Here is a 20,093-nt window from a genome sequence, read left to right on the forward strand (position 1 = left end):
CACCTTCACTACCATCACCTTTACTACCATCCCCTTTACTACCATCACTTTCACTACCATCACCTTCCTTACCATCACGTTCACTACCTTCAATTGAACACCTTAGGGACAAGTTGTGGTGCTCCATCGCAAATATTAGTGATATTGGTATACTGCTGAGTGCGTACATACACTCTCTGACAGATCACGAATCAATTCATATTTTAATTGGGGGACAAATGCCTCACGAATTAAATGTTTAGACATGAATTAATTTAGATTGAAATCAGTAGCAGCTGTCGAAAAGATGCACAAATTACACTACCGGTACTCAGTGTAGATATAATCTCACATCCTGATAAAGATTAATATCTAATCTAATAAAAAAAATGAAAAAATATGAATGGCTAATATGATATGTATGTATTACCTCATCATATATATATGTAAATCTGACAGATCACTTACACATCTATTATCATCATATCATCAAATACATTTGAGATGTGACACCCATCTGCTTCGCAATCAATAAAAATATCAAATGATAAAGAAGTTTTCTTTTGCCTATGCCTACTCATTTTTTTCCTAGGAAACTTAGTAAAGATTCCATTGGAAATACATTCTACAAGATGTTGTCTCATGCAAGTGGTGTCAAACTCTAACTCTTCACTCCCGTTAAACCCATTGAAACAAAATTCTACCAAGTTAGCAATAGCAAAAACCCCACAGTCAACCCCGTTTTTCTGTTGTTGCACATTTGGTAATACTGTTTTTTAAAACTTTTCTATTTTCCCCATATGATGATGGTGGTGGAGGTTTTTACATATTATGCATATTTAGCACGAGTCTTGACGAAGTTATGTCCCCTTAGTACGGGTACGGGAGGAAACAAAACACCCGCGATCCTCGCCCGCGATCACAACAAAGTCAGAATTTCATGTGAAATATGTTGTTTATTTCAACGAAACTTACATAATTATCAACAGTAAGGTATTTTCTTCTATATATCTGAAAATAACATGTTATTTTTCCCTAAATTTCTAGTTATATGTGAAAAACCGTGATTTTCACGGTTGACTGCGGCGTACAAGTTTTACCCCCTTGAAAAACACATTATCGTCGATTTCTAAATTATTAGATAATAAATAAACATTTTTGTAATTGTCACATTTAGAAAATAATGTTTGAAATTATCCTATATTTTTATAAAAATTATAAACCATCGCGTTAATGAGATATTAAAATATCTTTATATTCCCGGTACGGGGTTTCAGTCCGGGTCCGGGAACGGGGTACAAGATTTACCTACCACCTCCGGAAATACTTTCGGTGTCAAGAATCCCTTGACTTCCGTAGCTCACCATTTGAACTCAAAGTACATACTGTAGCGTAACGATATAAAATCATTCTCAAAATTTATTAAAAAGACGGATGTTATCAGAGATCAGAAAATCAGCAAACAAGATATTCAATTAATTATGTATGTCATCAGCCGATCCGCGACCTTCAACTTTTTTCAAGCGTCGCTCTAACCCAGACTTTTGCTGAAACTACGAAGATGCCGTTGCCGAAGGGATATGTGGAGCCTCCAGAAGTAAGAAACATATACCAAAATGTATTTCTGATCCGTTTCTCCTGTATTTCACAGTTTTGCTGTAACCAACTCATGTTAAACTCACGCGTTTATACAATGACATACTCGCAGTAAGCAATGTCAAGGCAACAGGAGATGGCCTATCGTTGGAGGACCTGTGTCTTTGCCTACTCCAACAATGTTAGAGGTTTTACACGGCGAAAAACTTTTGACAGGCGCCGCGTCGCAGTCGGCAAAATCATATCCGATTGAAAAAAGGCCGACCAGCGGCCTCTCATGTTATGGGAGTATGTCTTTGCCCTGCTTTTTGTGCGCACCATTTGTTTTTTGCTATTTTTAGGGTAGTGAAAAAAACACTTGTTTTATGTATGCGAGGAAGTAACATTGAAGAAAATGGATCGCAAAAGTAAAACAGACTATTTTACAATTTTACTCAAAAACGTGCAGAAATGTACAGTAGCTAGCCCGAGTTTCCTCTGGCCCTGACACAAGACTCCATCGGTCAAAATGTCAGGGTCAGAGGAAACTCCGGCTAGTATATTTGTACAGCATAGGTGCATGCTATAACTAGACAGGCACAGAAACTGGTCACGTAATGACACGGTTCAAAGTAGCTGCGATAACGTAGCTTTCTGACGACAAGATTTTTTTTTTATATATTGTGTAAGTTGTCATTGAAGAGTGAAAGAAGTGATTTTAAATTGACTTTCCAGAAAAAGTTAAAGAGTTGACATTGTTCAGGTCCAGTACACTCTGCCGATTGAGCTATATAGCTATAAAGACCTATATAGCTATATACACCTATAAATTATAGCTGTATTGAGCTATATTTTCTCAGATTTCAAATTTCATTAAATTAAAGCAAAGTCGCATAAAACAATAAGGTTTATGGTAATGTTGACTACAAAAAGCATACATTTAGATGTTTATTTTCATTTTTCATAAATGTAAAATTTCCGATTTTTTTACATCATTATTTTTTAAAAAGAATACCCATATTTAATGTCTTTTGTTATCAACTTAATGATACAATCTTCTTTTAAAAGCGACTTTGTTTCGTTTTCCTTAAAAAAGAAAATCACTTTAAAATAGCTCAAAAGACCTATTTCACATAGGTCAATAGAGCTATTATAGGTCTTTACAGCTATATAGCTCAATCGGCAGAGTGTACTGGACCTGTTGTTGGTAAATAACATAAAGCCACTCAGACACTGGTCACCGGGTGCGACAGGTGTCAATTGTAAGACATTTTGGTATTTCCTAAAAATCGTTACAGTATATTTTGCACTTCGACTTACTTTTCGACTTTTGAAGTTGTGTAACTTTTTTATATGTGTTATGCTGATTTTATATATTTGGAGATCCTGCTTGAAAAAACAGTATCAAAACTAAAACTTACTGGTACGAAAACGTCTAGAATTCAAGTTGACAAGATATTGTCATTTGATTGACATGATGAGTACAACAAATGTACATTGAATTGTACTATTCTTATTTCTTAGATCTAGCTTATAGATTTATGACTTTAAAAGAATGCCAGGCATAGCATAGCCAAGTACAGAATAGCCGAAAGCACAATGAGGTAACTGGTTGATGTACAGCTGGGATGGAGGGCTGTCAGATTTGTTTAAATAAATGACCTTGACCTTCATTTACTGTTACAGGGTCATAAATGTTTATGAAATTTGTGAAGGCCTAGGTTCATTACCGTCAATCTATTTGACATGTAGGTGATTTTTTACCCCTTTTTTAGTGCCGACTTTAGGTACTTTCCCCAAGTGAAGTATTCCCAATTCTGACCCAATATTTTCCCAATCGCTTGTAAACAAATTAAAGTATGCCATCTTATAAACTGTTGTACAACGATGTTTAAAATTTAGACAAATAAAAGTTTATCTTGGGGCATTGAATTCAAGCTTCAAGCTTTGGTTACACATGTGGTTGTTTGAGCGCGATCAAACAGAATTTCCCTAATATCATACATTCGCGCAGTAAATTCCCAATAAAAAAGGCACCAGCCCTTTAGAAAAAAAGTAAAAAGAACACTGGGATATTTGACATGTTCACAGCTGGGATCAAGTACTATCAATTTTATTAAAATAAATAATCTTTAATGCTGTTAACACACTTCAAGAAACATCTATAAATCCTGTAGATTGCTAAGAGTTAACACACTATCAAGTTTGGCAACTGACTGAACTGCATTGACTTACTTTTGATGTTTTATGACTAAGGTGAGTTAAAGTTTTCTCTGTAGTGTTAGCCTGTTTGCTATGAAAATTGTTGAAAAATTATTCGGATGTTGGCTTTTAGGTTTTCCCATTTTGAAGGTCACAGATGGGAGAAATGTTTCCGAATGATGTTAATGAAAGATACAGGCCCAATCATGAATGGATGTCTCATTTGAATTTTTATGTTTCTTACTTGAAAATATAAAAAAAACTTGGCTCCCATTGATTTTTAGCCCGCAATCATCAGATGGTAGGCTATTTAAATCACCCTTCAACCGTTCTTCAACAATTCTTGTTAGCAATATTTCTCAGAAAGTACTTGAGAAGGTATACATACTTCACCCGTGGTCCCCTTGTTTGTATTCTTATACAATAGCATTTGTCATAGTGGCAAATGACATAAACATGAGGTTTAAGTTAATGTACAAGATTCCAACACGGGACTGCCATGGGTGATAGTATCTGTAAGTGTGAAGCCCAGGGGGCTGAGTGTCGGGGCCAAAAGGGAGTCAAATTGGCTATATTGCTACAAACAACTTCTTCTGTAGAACTATGTACTGGATATCAATAATATCTGAACAAAAGCATTCATGGGAGGCAGGGGTTCAAAATTGTACAAATGGTGTGGCTGACCCCCCAGGAGGCTGAGGGGCAGGGCCAAAAAGGGTTATTTGGCTATATTGCTTTAAGCAACTTCTTCTCTGGAACTAAGAGATGGATATAAACCATATTTGACTGGAAGCATCCCTAGTTGGTGGGGATTCAAAATTGTTCAAATGGTGGGGCTGACCCCCAGGGGGCTGAGGGTTAGGCCAAAAGGGGGCAATTTGGCTATATTGCTATAAGCGACTTTTGTAGAACTATGCTATGGATATCGATCATATTTGGGGGGAAGCATTCTAGGGAGGCAGGGATTTAAAATTGTACAAATGGGAGGGCTGACCCCCCAGGCTAAGGGGTGGGGCCAAAAAAGTTTATTACTTGGAAATGGTTGAGATCCCCACCGTATCACCATATATGCAATTGCTGAGTTTAAAAAGAAGAATGCACATTTGCCTCCAGGATTGCTCTAGGGTCTGGCCCCACTCTTGGAGACAAAGTCCCTGGGTCATAACTTCAAAACTGTTAAGATCCCCACCCCAAAACTATTTATACAATTGTTTGGCATAAAGAGACGAATGCAGTCATGATATTAGAATTTACCCCATGGTCTACCCTACCCTTGCAGACTTAACTCCTGGGTCATAACTTTGAAACGGTTGAGATCCCCACCCCAAAACTATAAATACAAATGCTGGGCAAAAAGAGACAAATGCATTCATGATATTAGAATTGATCCTGGGGACAACCCTAGGGACCTAGTTTCTGAGTCACAGCTTGGAAACAGTTGAGACCGCCACCCCATAACCATACATAAAAATGCTTGGCATGAAAAATCTTATACAGTTATGCTACAAGGATTTGCCTTAGGGTCTGGCATATTCCCTAGGATCTCATTTGAAGAATATTTTGCCATGATTGCTTAGATATCCAGGAGAGCAATACAGGCCATCTGGGCCTCTTGTTTATATTTCAGATTTGAAGCCATTTCAATTACTATTAATGTACTTCTCTACAATAAGGATATTACTCAAGAAATGTAGGCCAGGTCAGTTAGTAACGAGCGGTCGCATGCTGTGACGTGTACTTGGTACACTGGTGATAGTGTGTATGACCCTGGTGTGTCATTTCTAGTCGCCCCAGCAGGACGTATAGTTTGCTAAAGCTTTTCCAATGGCACAAATATTTTTCTTTATTTTTTTGTGGTATTTGGCATTGTTGCGCTGTTATGTGCAGTTTTTTATAACCGATTATTTTTTGTTTTATATGGAATGCAAATTTGCGTTAAGTCTATAACAGGCTTTTTGTTCACGATAATCACAGTTGTATTCATGTTATTTCGTGTTTTATTTTTTGACAGTTGTTAGCATAACTCAGATTATGGTAGGACATGATGGATCATTTTAGGACAGAGTAAGACAGTGGTCCAACTGTCGCCTCGCAGAAATCTTGCAGGGAAGTAATAGTTATTCCCGCTTTTGGATACAGGTTTCCGGGGGCTATCTCCGGTTTTTCCTTTGTGTGCAGGTTGATTTCGATGACCGGGGGTTTATATTAGGGGGTTTATCATGGGTACATTTTAGTCTTCAATCTCATGGTTTTGAAACGTTTTTGAAATGTATATACATTGTACTTAGTGGTATATAACGTTGTATATTGATTAAACGCCCACCGCCCTGCGTCCTTTCGGCGAGCTAGCGGCACATAGTACATTTGTGTTGGTGTGAATTTTTAAGGTAGCCGAGTGGAGTGAGACCAATGTTGATATTTAAGATCCTTCTTTAACCAATTGGGATCAGAATTATATTGGTAATTTTTGATAATTTAATAAATGGGTTTGATGGTTTATTTGTTTCTTTTCAGGAAAATAAGACATGGATAGAATGGTTTAGAAAATCAGATCCCTTCATGAAAGCTACATTGTCAGGACTTGCTATAGGATTAGGGATGGGATCTGGATTCTATCTCATAACAAGTAAGTTTGCTTTATTTCTTTTTATTCAAATAGCAATTTGTGTTTGTGGCCAGACACTGTGATAATTAAAGTTATATTTAGTTCAGTGAATTCATTTTGATAAGTGTGTGCATGTTGTATGTAAATGTATGTTTGGGCCAAAAATATAAGTTGTTTGTTTCCAGTAACCCATCCTCGATACTCAAGGGGTTATCCTCACTTATACTCTCTGCACCCCTGGAATATGTCATCGAAAAATTGAAGGCATGAAGAAAGCTGTTTGATTGGTCTCAGGTAAAAAAAAACTTGACCAATCGCTAGTCTGATTAGGCTGATACCAGTCCTTTGAAGATTACAGAGGAGTGACAGCTGTGACACTCAACAGGCATGAGAAATAAATATTTCATTCTTAAACTGATCCAATTTATGTAAATATTTTTTTCAGTTTTAGTATTTTTTTTACAGGGAAGCAGAGAGCTGCACATCATGTTGGATGGATTTCATATATTGCTTCAACAGCTGGTTTATGGTGAGTTGGAGAAAGGACAGTTTTTGTCTCGCGTCACGGAGCAGCGCAAGCGTGACTTCCTGCTAAGGTGTTGCTGGCGTAAACATTAGGTTTTTGCATTTAAGTTACTTTCACTGAAAGTATAAGTGCTACACCAACCAAGCTTGGACCATAGATACATCCTAGGTAGTACATCTCAACCCAGGCATCAAATGCTGGATGCAGCATACCTTTCATGGTCCGTTGACTTTGTCAGCATCAACATTCTCTGAGACTATAAGAGCTACACCAACCAAACTTGACATGTGCATTGAGCCGGGCACAGGTGAAACATATCAATCCGAATGGCTTGTATATAGCTAGATTCTTTTTTGTTTCAGTAGATGTTTTGTATCTTCATGAAGGTAATAGGATTGTGTCGCCATTTCTCAGTAGAATTTCTTCAAATTTTGTAGTTATATTGCTTTGAATTTAATTGAAATAAAGAAAACTTTCTGCCACAAAAAAAATGCAGGTTGTCATAATTTTAAGGAATTTAAATGGAAAATTATATAAAAAGGAGTGACTTTTGAAAAAAAAAATGAAAGACACAATGTTTTGCAAACTGCTATAGATTAGTATTGCATTAATGTATATCAATTTAATAAATGCTGAAATTATGTCAAATAAACTATCTATGAACGATTAAAAATTGATATTTTATAATAAAACCATATACACATAGTAATTGCAGGTAAAAGTTATCTTCCTTGAAAAATTTCACAGTAGTGAAATAGGTAGCCGGTTTCCTGAAGTACAGAAAAATGGATTATGTGGCTCATTGATAAAATAAACACCTGAATTAATGCCTGCATTGCTTTAAAATACTTTAATATTGAGAGAAAACACTGTTCTGTCAATAATAAACATACAATATTCATCAGTTTAATATTAAACATTAGAATATGCGGAAATTGTGATACTGTCTCTCTACATTGAATTTTTAACTAGGGATGTACTTCCTACTTCCGTTTATCAATACACTCCTATGACCTTAAGCCTTCTTTTATTATAAAAAGTGTTACTGTTTTGTATTGTTACATGTATGATGTTAAGGATCCCTGTCCCACTGCACTAGGTTTCGTATATAGAGTAACCTCCCTTTAATTACATTTTGGAAAAACGTACAGTTGGTTCAGGATAACTCTGTTTACTGGCAAATAGAGCAGTAGTATTACAAACAGTCTAGTAAGTGATACAACTGTCAAATAAGATATACCTGTCCAGTGAGTAGATACATCTGTCCTGTGAGTAGATACGCCTGTCCTGTGAGTAGATATACCTGTCCTGCGAGTAGATATACCTGTCCAGTGAGTAGATATACCTGTCATGTGAGTAGATATACCTGTCCTGTGAGTAGATATGCCTGTCCAGTGAGTAGATATGCCTGTCCAGTGAGTAGATATACCTGTCCTGTGAGTAGATACACCTGTCCAGTGAGTAGATATACCTGTCCTGTGAGTAGATACGCCTGTCCATTGAGTAGATACACCTGTCCAATGAGTAGATACACCTGTCCAGTGAGTAGATACACCTGTCCTGTGAATAGATACACCTGTTAAATGAGTAGATACACCTGTCCAGTGAGTAGATATACCTGTCCAGTGAGTAGATATACCTGTCCTGTGAGTAGATACACCTGTCCAGTGAGTAGATATAGCTGTCCTGTGAGTAGATACACCTGTCCTGTGAGTGTATACACCTGTCCAGTGAGTAGATACACCTGTCCAGTGAGTAGATATACCTGTCCAGTGAGTAGATATACCTGTCCATTGAGTAGATATACCTGTCCTGTGAGTAGATATACCTGTCCAGTGAGTAGATATACCTGTCCTGTGAGTAGATATGCCTGTCCAGTGAGTAGATATGCCTGTCCAGTGAGTAGATATACCTGTCCAGTGAGTAGATACACCTGTCCAGTGAGTAGATACACCTGTCCTGTGAGTAGATACGCCTGTCCAGTGAGTAGATACACCTGTCCAGTGAGTAAATATACCTGTCCAGTGAGTAGATATAGCTGTCCTGTGAGTAGATATGCCTGTCCAGTGAGTAGATATACCTGTCCAGTGAGTAGATACACCTGTCCTGTGAGTAGATATACCTGTCCTGTGATTAGATACACCTGTCCTTTGAGTATATATACCTGTCCTGTGAGTAGATACACCTGTCCAGTAAGTAGATATACCTGTCCTGTGAGTAGATACGCCTGTCCATTGAGTAGATACACCTGTCCAATGAGTAGATACACCTGTCCATTGAGTAGATACACCTGTCCAATGAGTAGATACACCTGTCCAGTGAGTAGATACACCTGTCCTGTGAGTAGATACACCTGTCCAATGAGTAGATACACCTGTCAAATGAGTAGATACACCTGTCCAATGAGTAGATACACATGTCCAATGAGTAGATACACCTGTCCTGTGAGTAGATACACCTGTCCAATGAGTAGATACACCTGTCCAATGAGTAGATACACCTGTCCAATGAGTAGATACACATGTCCAGTGAGTAGATACACCTGTCCTGTGAGTAGATACACCTGTCCAATGAGTAGATACACCTGTCAAATGAGTAGATACACCTGTCCAATGAGTAGATACACATGTCCAGTGAGTAGATACACCTGTCCTGTGAGTAGATACACCTGTCCAATGAGTAGATACACCTGTCAAATGAGTAGATACACCTGTCCAATGAGTAGATACACATGTCCAGTGAGTAGATACACCTGTCCTGTGAGTAGATACACCTGTCCAATGAGTAGATACACCTGTCAAATGAGTAGATACACCTGTCCAATGAGTAGATACACATGTCCAGTGAGTAGATACACCTGTCCTGTGAGTAGATACACCTGTCCAATGAGTAGATACACCTGTCAAATGAGTAGATACACCTGTCCAATGAGTAGATACACATGTCCAGTGAGTAGATACACCTGTCCTGTGAGTAGATACACCTGTCAAATGAGTAGATACACCTGTCAAATGAGTAGATACACCTGTCCAATGAGTAGATACACATGTCCAGTGAGTAGATACACCTGTCCTGTGAATAGATACACCTGTCCAATGAGTAGATACACCTGTCCAGTGAGTAGATACACTTGTCCAGTAAGTAGATACACCTGTCCAGTGAGTAGATACACCTGTCCAATGAGTAGATACACCTGTCCAGTGAGTAGATACACCTGTCCAATGAGTAGATACACATGTCCAATGAGTAGATACACCTGTCCTGTGAGTAGATACACCTGTTTAATGAGTAGATACACCTGTCCAATGAGTAGATACACCTAGCTAGTGATCATAAGTAGATATGACTTTCGCCTTAGTTGATACACTTTAAGTTTTAGTTGTGAGGTACAGCATTATGTTAGAAGGGAGGTACTCTTGATTGTTATGTTTAGAGATTTATCTGTACTGTGCTTAATTATGATTCTGATTATATTTTTCAGGCTGTATTATGATGCACATAATACAAGACGATTGGGTACATATGACGATAAGTGACAAAGTCAAACATCAGTTACAATGATTCAATATTGAGACCCATGGCTATTCTGAGTACCTGTCAGGAATGTTTTCATCATTTTGACTGTAACACTATCATGTTAACAATATATATAGTACAGAGTACTGTTACTGTAGTTGTGAAAAACTGTGATCTAGATCTACCACTGAGGACAATGTTGACAGCACTCAGTTTCCTAAAGTAGTTTTGGAATTCATCTTTTAAACATTGTAATTTTTGCCAATCATGGAAAACATTTCCATGTGCCATTGTACCTGTATTACAGCTAGTATGTTACAAGCTGTGATGACGTCTGTTAGGACCTGGCAGTCCTATGCTGGATGGATATATGACCTAGGGTGGATATGATTGAAATGCAAATGATAGTATTTGTGTAAATGTTAATGAAAGATATGTGAATGTGTTCAAGGTTTACTATTGTTTGATGTGAAAATAAAATCTACTGTACATTATTGGAGCCTCTATTTGTTTTCGGGCAGGTGAGCTTATGCCATGGCACCTTCCATAGTACGTTGTCGTCGGTCAACTTTTCCTTTAAAAAACTACTAGTCCTGAATGGCTTAGTGAATTTTAACTAAATTTTGTCTATGACATCCTCAGCCAAAGAGGTTTCAATTTTGTGTAAATAGAGGGTGTGTCCCCCCTGGAGTTAGAGGAGTGGGGCACAATAGGGGAAATTGAGATTAATATTTAAATTCCTTCTCCTTTAATGGGTAGGAGGCAGGACCAAAAAGGGGTAATTTTGCCATATTACTTTATAACTGTTTCACTTGAACAAAGTGATATAAGTCAACCATATTTGATTTAGAGCATTCTTCAATGGTTGAAGATTCAAAATTGTTTTAGTTGAAAGTCTGACCCCTTGTTCTGAAGTGTTGGGCCAAATTGAATTTTTAGCTTGACATTATTGAGATCCCCACCCTTTAACCTTGTAAACAATTTCTGAGCATCAGAAGACAAACACAAACATGATAAAAGAATTGACTCTTGGGTCTGGCCCCATCCCTAGGGACTTGATTTCTGAGCCATAACTTTGAAATGGTTGATATCTCCTACCCATAACCCTATATACCATTGCTGGGCATCACGAGACGGACACAATCATAATATTAATATTGACCATTGAATCTGGCCCTACGGGACTTAAATTTCTGGACCATAACGTTGAAATGGTTGAGATCCTGAACCCATAGCCATATATACCATTGCTGGGCCTAAAGATCCAGGTGAGCGATACAGCCCCCTCTGGGCCTCTTGTTTATGCCCGTCTATGAAAGGACATGATAGAGTTGACATTGGCTAATTGACTGGCTGAGTATCAATAATATATATAAAATTATGTCATTGTAAGTTGGTGTTTTTCTTTCTGATCAATCGGTTCAAGCATAGAAAAATTGGGGTGAAGTTGAAAAAAGGCAAATTGTGGTATTTCAGTACGATGATTATAGAAAAAGCAAAGCTCAGATTTTCAAAAGATGTACTATTTTACCTGATTATACACATTTCAACATTTCAAATTATATTGTTAACATTTCAAACAGCATTTAAAATAATTAAATGGCAGAAATTGGAGCCTATTGTTTTATGCATCTTACCTCACTAAATACACGTAATAACAAAAGGAGTTGATAACATGTACCTTGGCCTGATTTGGGTCATTGAACTGAGCAGCAGCGACCTACTTTTATCATAGATTGGCACATAAAGTATATCACCACGGAGAATACATACAGTTGTAACTACCAGGTTAATATATAGAACAATTGTACATGTAGCTCCTAGTTTTTCTTTACATCATATAAACAAAAAGCCATATTTTGCCCTTTTCAACTTCATCCTCTCATTTTTCTGTGCAGGGACCCAAAAAGAAACCTCATTTTGTGATAACCTAATTATACTGGCTATTAAACTTATTATTAAATAGTATGTTTTCCTAAACACAAAAGGTTTGTCATATTTCTTTAAAAATATAAATGTGATTTTAGGTCTGTAGCCCAAAAGACCAAGTAAAGTATTACAACAAAATTTGGCAGAAAGCCTCCATAAATTATGTCGAATCATAGTTGCCAAACAACAGCGGGTGGCCCCTTCAGGAATGGCAAAAGTGGGATAAAACTAGCAGTCTCCGAGAGTTATGTTTTACATAGTTATTATATTTTGTTAAAGAAAAACTAAATCTGTCGATTGAACTTTGCAAAATTTGAATGCTGAAGCATTCAAATAACTTCTGTAGAACAGTTGGCCCATAGTAAGGTGACAGGCAACAGATATGTCAGTAACATATTCAAACGACTTCATAAGAATCGAAAGGTCTTGGGTCAAGATATATGGCTATAAGTTTGCTGGCACGGAATGCTTCACTGTACAATGTTTGCAAAAAAAATCACTGACATATATAATCAGGTTATTAGTAACAAACAAGTTAAAACACTCCAGTGACCTCTTCTTAGTTGATCAGTAGTCTGCAGACAAAGACTGCTGCCAATTTCTAAAAATAAAATGACAGTGACTCGTATTCAAAGTCTTATGGATATAATATCAGTTATAACACTTTAAGAACTTCTTCTTGTGAGCCAAAAGGCCTGGGGGTAACTCACCATGCAAGCAACTCCCCGTTGTCGAGGTCATACCAGATTTGTCAAGACTATATATATACTACGAGGCGATATGGGATGGCACTCTTGTAACGTAAATCAGTTTTTAGAAATAATACGTTTATTTTTAAGAATAAAATCTTGTGATGATAACAGACTCTACAAAAGGTACATACATGGTCAGTAGGCCTGAAAAAATCTTGGTTCGCCAGAAAAGCAAACGAAGGGTGCTATTTAATTTTAGATGCGGCTCTCTACCCCTAGCAGTTGAAACTGGTAAATTCGCCAAACCGGTGATTCCTCTTCAAGAACGCATATGTAAATTGTGTACAAATGTAAATAACTGTATAGAAGATGAATTCCACTTTTTAATGAAATGTACTGTGTATAATGATATTAGATCAACTCTATTTGATGTGGTAAAAAACATATGTACCGATTTCACTAATCTTAGTGATGCAGACAAATTCAAGTACTTAATGTCTTCTGAGGAACTACAAATGCCACTAGCAAATAATTTGTATAAAATGTACAGACGACGCAGTTCTTTGTGCGTCTAGTATTTTACTACAATGCAAATAATTAATTAGTGTCTCGTAAGCCGTATCCGGCTGTTTTATTTAAAAATACATTATTTTTTTTACCAGGGATCAATGCAGGGGTTTGGTTTATAAGTGGGTAAGCTCCCTTTAACATTGAAATATTCTTAAATATATTAAAGCCATTGATCAATGTTTAAAGTTTATTTTTCTCTATCGTGTTTTAAAGTTGTAAATGTACCTTTGAGATGGGACTTCGAAAAGCCCTTACAATGACTTTAACCTGTTATTCCTTTTTTTAAACTTATAAATAAAAAAAATAAAAAATAAAGTTACATCGTATGATTGCAGTGGCGCAGAGCGACCTGTCTTCGCTGGTAGGGCTCTCCCCAACCCTAAGGTAGCGCACTTTGAGTCACTGCAACCTACATGTTAATAATAATAAGAAGGGTAGTCTCACAATAATCTAATGTCGATATTGATCCCTATTACAAGTGGGTGGGTTTTTTATGTTAAACAAACTATTTTAAGTTCTAGGAAACAGCCAACTGCAAGTATTTTATATGTACCAATTTGTACAAGTATTTTATATGTATTAATGAACATAAATGTAATTGTGATATGTGACACTTAAATAAACAAATTGAACTTGAACTTGAACTATATACTATTGATGCATCTATACTGGTGTTACTGGTACACACTCCCGGTCTGTACCTTATGATCCCGCTCTGTAGCATGCGGGGCTAAATTTGCCTGGGTGTTCCTTCCATGAGTAAGTTGCTGAGATATTGTACAAAGCTTGGAAAAATAACCTTTAAATGAAATGAAATGAACAATGTGATGATGTTTTATAGCAGATTCATGTATGCATGTCGACTAACCCTATTACACAAGAAAACATCATGCAAACATTGATATTTGACTTTGCGTTTATACTGATGGAACTGGTCACAAATTCGGGAATAACATCTCGATCAGTCCTAGCTTAATCAACCTCGCGTTCACTCCACCACCCCCTCCCCTCCTCCCCCCAATTTTTGTTTTCTTGTCCCAATTTTTATTTAGATGTTTTCCTTGTAAATTTTCATGGAAGACAGTTTAAACTGTTTAATATATAAGAACAAGAACATTACCAGCAGAAAATATATAAATACATGTATTTTGATAACACTTAATTAGTGACAATTTATAACTGGTATGGTAACCAAAATCTAAAGAACTCCGACAGCATTCCGAATGCATTGTTTCAACACTTGTGGTAAATCTAATCACGTTCTTATTCAAAGATTACCTTTGCCGTGTCACGCTTAATTTTGAAAAGGAAAAAATTATAAACTTTCTCAACTTTTTTCAAATATTTTTGTTTATAACCGATAAACGTGAGGTTGCTGTAATTGTGTTACCAGTAAATACATATTACAATAAAAAAAATCATTTAAAAACAATTTTGAAACAAGTTAGTTCAACTTATATGCATCACTCTTGTCGGCCTGAATGATGGCACGCGGTGATTCTTGAGGTGGGAGGAAACCGGAGTACCTGGAGCAAACCCACGTAGTCGGGCAGGTGACCCCATACCTTTTCACGTTACCACTATATATACGCCACTCGACTACCCACACAAATCTTTCTAAGACCTTTGATATAGTAAACCATCCTTTACACTTTCACTAGCTTAGATATTTTTTGTATTAATTGAACATTCACACCTTTATCGGGATTCTGTTATCAGGTGCGCAGCTGGACTGTAACCGATGTGCATGCAAATTAAACCACCCCTAGCTACCCGGCAACAATTGATACACATGTGATATCTATAGAAACTCGACCTCGTGCTATCTAGGGACTTTTGCTAGCGATAGTTAAGTGTTGGTATTTAGTTACTTATTCTTGCTTCAGAATTTCTGAATAGCTTAAAAGGATTATATATATATAAAAAAAAAAAAAAAAAAAAAAAAAAAAAAAAAAAAAAAAGTACAATTATATAACAAACACTGGTAAATTACATAGAACAGTAACATACCAAATTACAAAATTGTTCCAAATACCTAACTAACTGTTACAATAAAATATTTTAAAGCTTTTAATTTAAACAAGAACTTTTGAGAATTATGGATACATGTGCAACTGCTTAATTATTTGGCAGGACAGCTTAATTTAAACATATGTTATTGCCATACAAAAGTACAAATGGATTGGGCACAAGTTATAACAACATTATAGACACCCTCTCCAATCATCATATATATACCATATGACTTTAATTTAACAAGAAGGCCTTTTTACCAAACCCTATCAAAGGCCTTCGATATAACACAAAACACCAGACATGCACGTTTCTTATCATCTAAGGCTAAACAAACTTTTATACGGGCAAGTTTCCAAATGAGCTTTAGGATACACTCCACTAGTAAGTGAAAGATTAAAACGTAACATTGAAGGTTTACAAACAGTATCCGCAGTGTATCGGAGCATATGCTGACTAATACCGTCATTTCCTGAAGCTTTACCAAGTTTCAATACACGTAAAATATCTTTTATCTCTGAGTGTTCCACTGTATAATAGCTAGTATGCAGACGACTCTCTGTCCTGTAAATAAAACATAACTAGGTATTTAACATATTAGATTTTTCAACGTCCTCCGTTACAATAGTTCCTGCTATAGGATGTATGATAAATTGAACTACTTGAGACCTTATATACAGGACAGGTACGCAATTGGCTACCAGGTATATAAGGTCAGAAACCGTTGAAGTCAAGTCTGGAGTGCCCAATGGCTTGGTCATCGGGCCCTGTCTCTTTTAAATTTAAAAGTTACTGTTAGGCTGTTTTAATGTCGGATGACACAATTGCACAGGTACTCAGATAGCCTCGTCTGTCAGACAAGGCTACTATTGTAAACATAACAATAAGCTCCGAATCAAACTTAAAACATTAAGGCGACTAGATCTTGATATTAAAGTCGGCACAGAAGGGGAAGTGGGATATGTCCTTTCATCCTGACAAATGTAGTATACTCTCTATCATAAACATCTCCTCCTTCAAGTTTTAATTCTGTTCCTTTCCTTTTCAAGCCACAACCATATATGACAAATTAAAATCTTCAACCAGTTGAAGTAGGTCATTATCTGGTAGAAGTGGAAGAAACATATTGTCCACTATATCTATTCCCACTTCGTGGTAAACAACTTCCAGCATACTACCGAAACGACATATCTAGGGGTATGTACACTACCGAAACGACATATCTAGGGGTATGTACACTACCGAAACGACATATCTAGGGGTATGTACACTACCGAAACGACATATCTAGGGGTATGTACACTACCGAAACGAAATATCTAGGGGTATGTTCACTACCGAAACAACATATCTAGGGGTATGTACACTACCGAAACGATATATCTAGGGGTATGTACCCTACCGTAACGGCATATCTAGGGGTATGTACACTACCGAAACGACATATCTAGGGGTATGTACACTACCAGAACGACATATCTAGGGATATGTACACTATACTACCGAAACGACATATATAGGGGTATGTACACTACCGAAACGACATATCTAGGGGTATGTACACTACCGAAACGACATATCTAGGGGTATGTACACTACCAAAACGACATATCTAGGGGTATATACACTACCGAAACGACATATCTTGGGGTATGTACACTACCGAAACGACATATCTAGGGATATGTACACTATACTACCGAAACGACATATATAGGCGTATGTACACTACCGAAACGACATATATAGGGGTATGTACACTACCGAAACGCCATATCTAGGGGTATGGACACTACCAGAACGACATATCTAGGGATACGTACACTATACTACCGAAACGACATATATAGGCGTATGTACACTACCGAAACGACATATATAGGGGCATGTACACTACCGAAACGACATATCTAGGGGAATGTACACTACCAGAACGACATATCTAGGGATACGTACACTATACTACCGAAACGACATATCTAGGGGTATGTACACTACCAAAACGACATATCTAGGGGTATATACACTACCGAAACGACATATCTAGGGGTATGTACACTATACTACCGAAACGACATATGACACTACCGAAACGAAATATCTAGGGGTATGTACACTATACTACCGAAACGACATATCTAAGGGTATGTTCACTATACATGAAACGAAATAGCTAGGGGTAACTAGGGGTATGTACACTACCGAAACGACATATCTAGGGGTATGTTCACTACCGAAACGACATATCTAGGGGTATGTACACTATACCGAAACGACATATCTAGGGGTATGTACACTATACCGAAACGACATATCTAGGGGTATGTACACTATACCGAAACGACATATCTAGGGGTATGTACACTATACCGAAACGACATATCTAGGGGTATGTACACTACCAAAACGACATATCTAGGGGTATATACACTACCGAAACGACATATCTAGGGGTATGTCCACTATACTACCGAAACGACATATCTAGGGGTATGTACACTACCAAAACGACATATCTAGGGGTATGTACACTATACTACCGAAACGACATATCAAGGGGTATGTTCACTATACATGAAACGAAATATCTAGGGGTGTCTAGGGGTATGTACCCTACCGAAACGACATATCTAGGGGTATGTACACTATACCGAAACGACATATCTAGGGGTATGTACACTATACTACCGAAACGACATATCAAGGGGTATGTTCACTATACATGAAACGAAATATCTAGGGGTGTCTAGGGGTATGTACCCTACCGAAACGACATATCTAGGGGTATGTACACTACCAAAACGACATATCTAGGGGTATGTACACTATACTACCGAAACGACATATCTAAGGGTATGTTCACTATACATGAAACGAAATATCTAGGGGTGTCTAGGGGTATGTACCCTACCGAAACGACATATCTAGGGGTATGTACACTATACCGAAACGACATATCTAGGGGTATGTACACTATACCGAAACGACATATCTAGGGGTATGTACACTACCAAAACGACATATCTAGGGGTATGTACACTATACTACCGAAACGACATATCTAAGGGTATGTTCACTATACATGAAACGAAATATCTAGGGGTATCTAGGGGTATGTACACTACCGAAACGACATATCTAGAGGTATGTACACTACCGAAACGACATATCTAGGGGTATGTACACTATACCGAAACGACATATCTAGGGGTATGTACACTATACCGAAACGACATATCTAGGGGTATGTACACTACCGAAACGAAATATCTAGGGGTATGTACACTATACTACCGAAACGACATATCTAGGGGTATGTACACTATACTACTGAAACGACATATCTAGGGGTATGTACACTATACATGAAACGAAATATCTATAGGGATATTTACAGTAACATGTACCTACATCAGGGACGTTATATCATGAACTGTATTTAATATATACGTCTCTGCCTATGTGTATAAAAATCAAGAGGGGAAACGTTTAATCCCAAAGCAACATTCATCATTATTAAATTTTCCTTTAAAAAGGAACGTCATAATTGGATCTAAAAGACTAGACACTTTCCTTTCGTCAAGTCTATTTTGGTGTATGTCTATGATTTAGTTATACGTTTTTGATCAGACCTGCAATTTTTATGTAGGTTTGAATGGTAGAGATACTGACTGTTTCGAAAAGTGATTTGAGATCTATAGCTATAACTTTCCGCTCTATAATTGTTAGCTAATTTAAGCCACAGGGACCTGCAGTAGCATTTGTTACAGCTATATTTGGACCAAAACTAAGGCGTTCACAGTAAATGATCATTGGGGTGTCATTTTTACCGAAAGTCGATCCAAACTCCTAAAACATGTAAAATTACTCTGAACGCCTTAGTTTAGGCACGGAATTAGATTATCTAAGTCCGTGGTTTAGGTTAAAATATAGCTGTAACAAATCATCAGGTCCCTGTGATTTAAGCTTTATAGGTCAATAATCTCATAATAATAAATGTTTTACTTTTTTATTATATTATATTATTTCAAGTAAAAAGCATATATAGTAGGACTATCAAAGTTTGTATGAATATCACATACCATAACACGTAACATTTTGGAGGTACAAACAGTGAATGATAATCTTGAACTGGAAATCTTTTATCTAGGATGGGCCATGAAAGTTTTTTTTTATTTTTTTAATTTCCAATGGGGTCCTCAGAGACGTATAAAGCCATATATACGTCTCTGGGGTCCTTTACTATAACATATTACAAATAATTTTAAGAAGTTTCAACACGGTTTCAATAAGATATTATAACATTATATTCTAAAATTAATATAACGCATTGCGATGATAATAACTCAAAATAAACGATGCTTGAACTATAGCAAGGCTAACAAATGTAATGGGTATCCTAGTCGTTACGATGTTTGTTTCTCGTGATCAGCCGTTTAAAGCATACATCACACTACGATTTCAAAAGTTTGGCGCGGGTTTTGCA

The 20,093-nt window shown here is 37.0% G+C and overlaps 1 protein-coding gene across 1 annotated transcript; it reads right to left on the reverse strand.

Moving 5' to 3' along the window:
* Window positions 1–7,978: 7,978 nt before the first annotated feature.
* LOC110458403 lies at window positions 7,979–9,172 on the reverse strand. Its single transcript, XM_021510083.1, has 2 exons — window positions 9,052–9,172; window positions 7,979–9,009 (listed from the first exon to the last, which is right to left on the reverse strand). The coding sequence occupies exons 1-2, from the start codon at window positions 9,162–9,164 to the stop codon at window positions 8,094–8,096; spliced, it is 1,029 nt and encodes a 342-aa protein (XP_021365758.1). The 5' UTR covers window positions 9,165–9,172; the 3' UTR covers window positions 7,979–8,093.
* Between the last annotated feature and the right edge of the window lie 10,921 nt (window positions 9,173–20,093).

This window comes from Mizuhopecten yessoensis, unplaced genomic scaffold, assembly GCF_002113885.1.
Source record: "Mizuhopecten yessoensis strain PY_sf001 unplaced genomic scaffold, ASM211388v2 scaffold9563, whole genome shotgun sequence".
NCBI classification, from domain to species: Eukaryota; Metazoa; Mollusca; class Bivalvia; order Pectinida; family Pectinidae; genus Mizuhopecten; species Mizuhopecten yessoensis.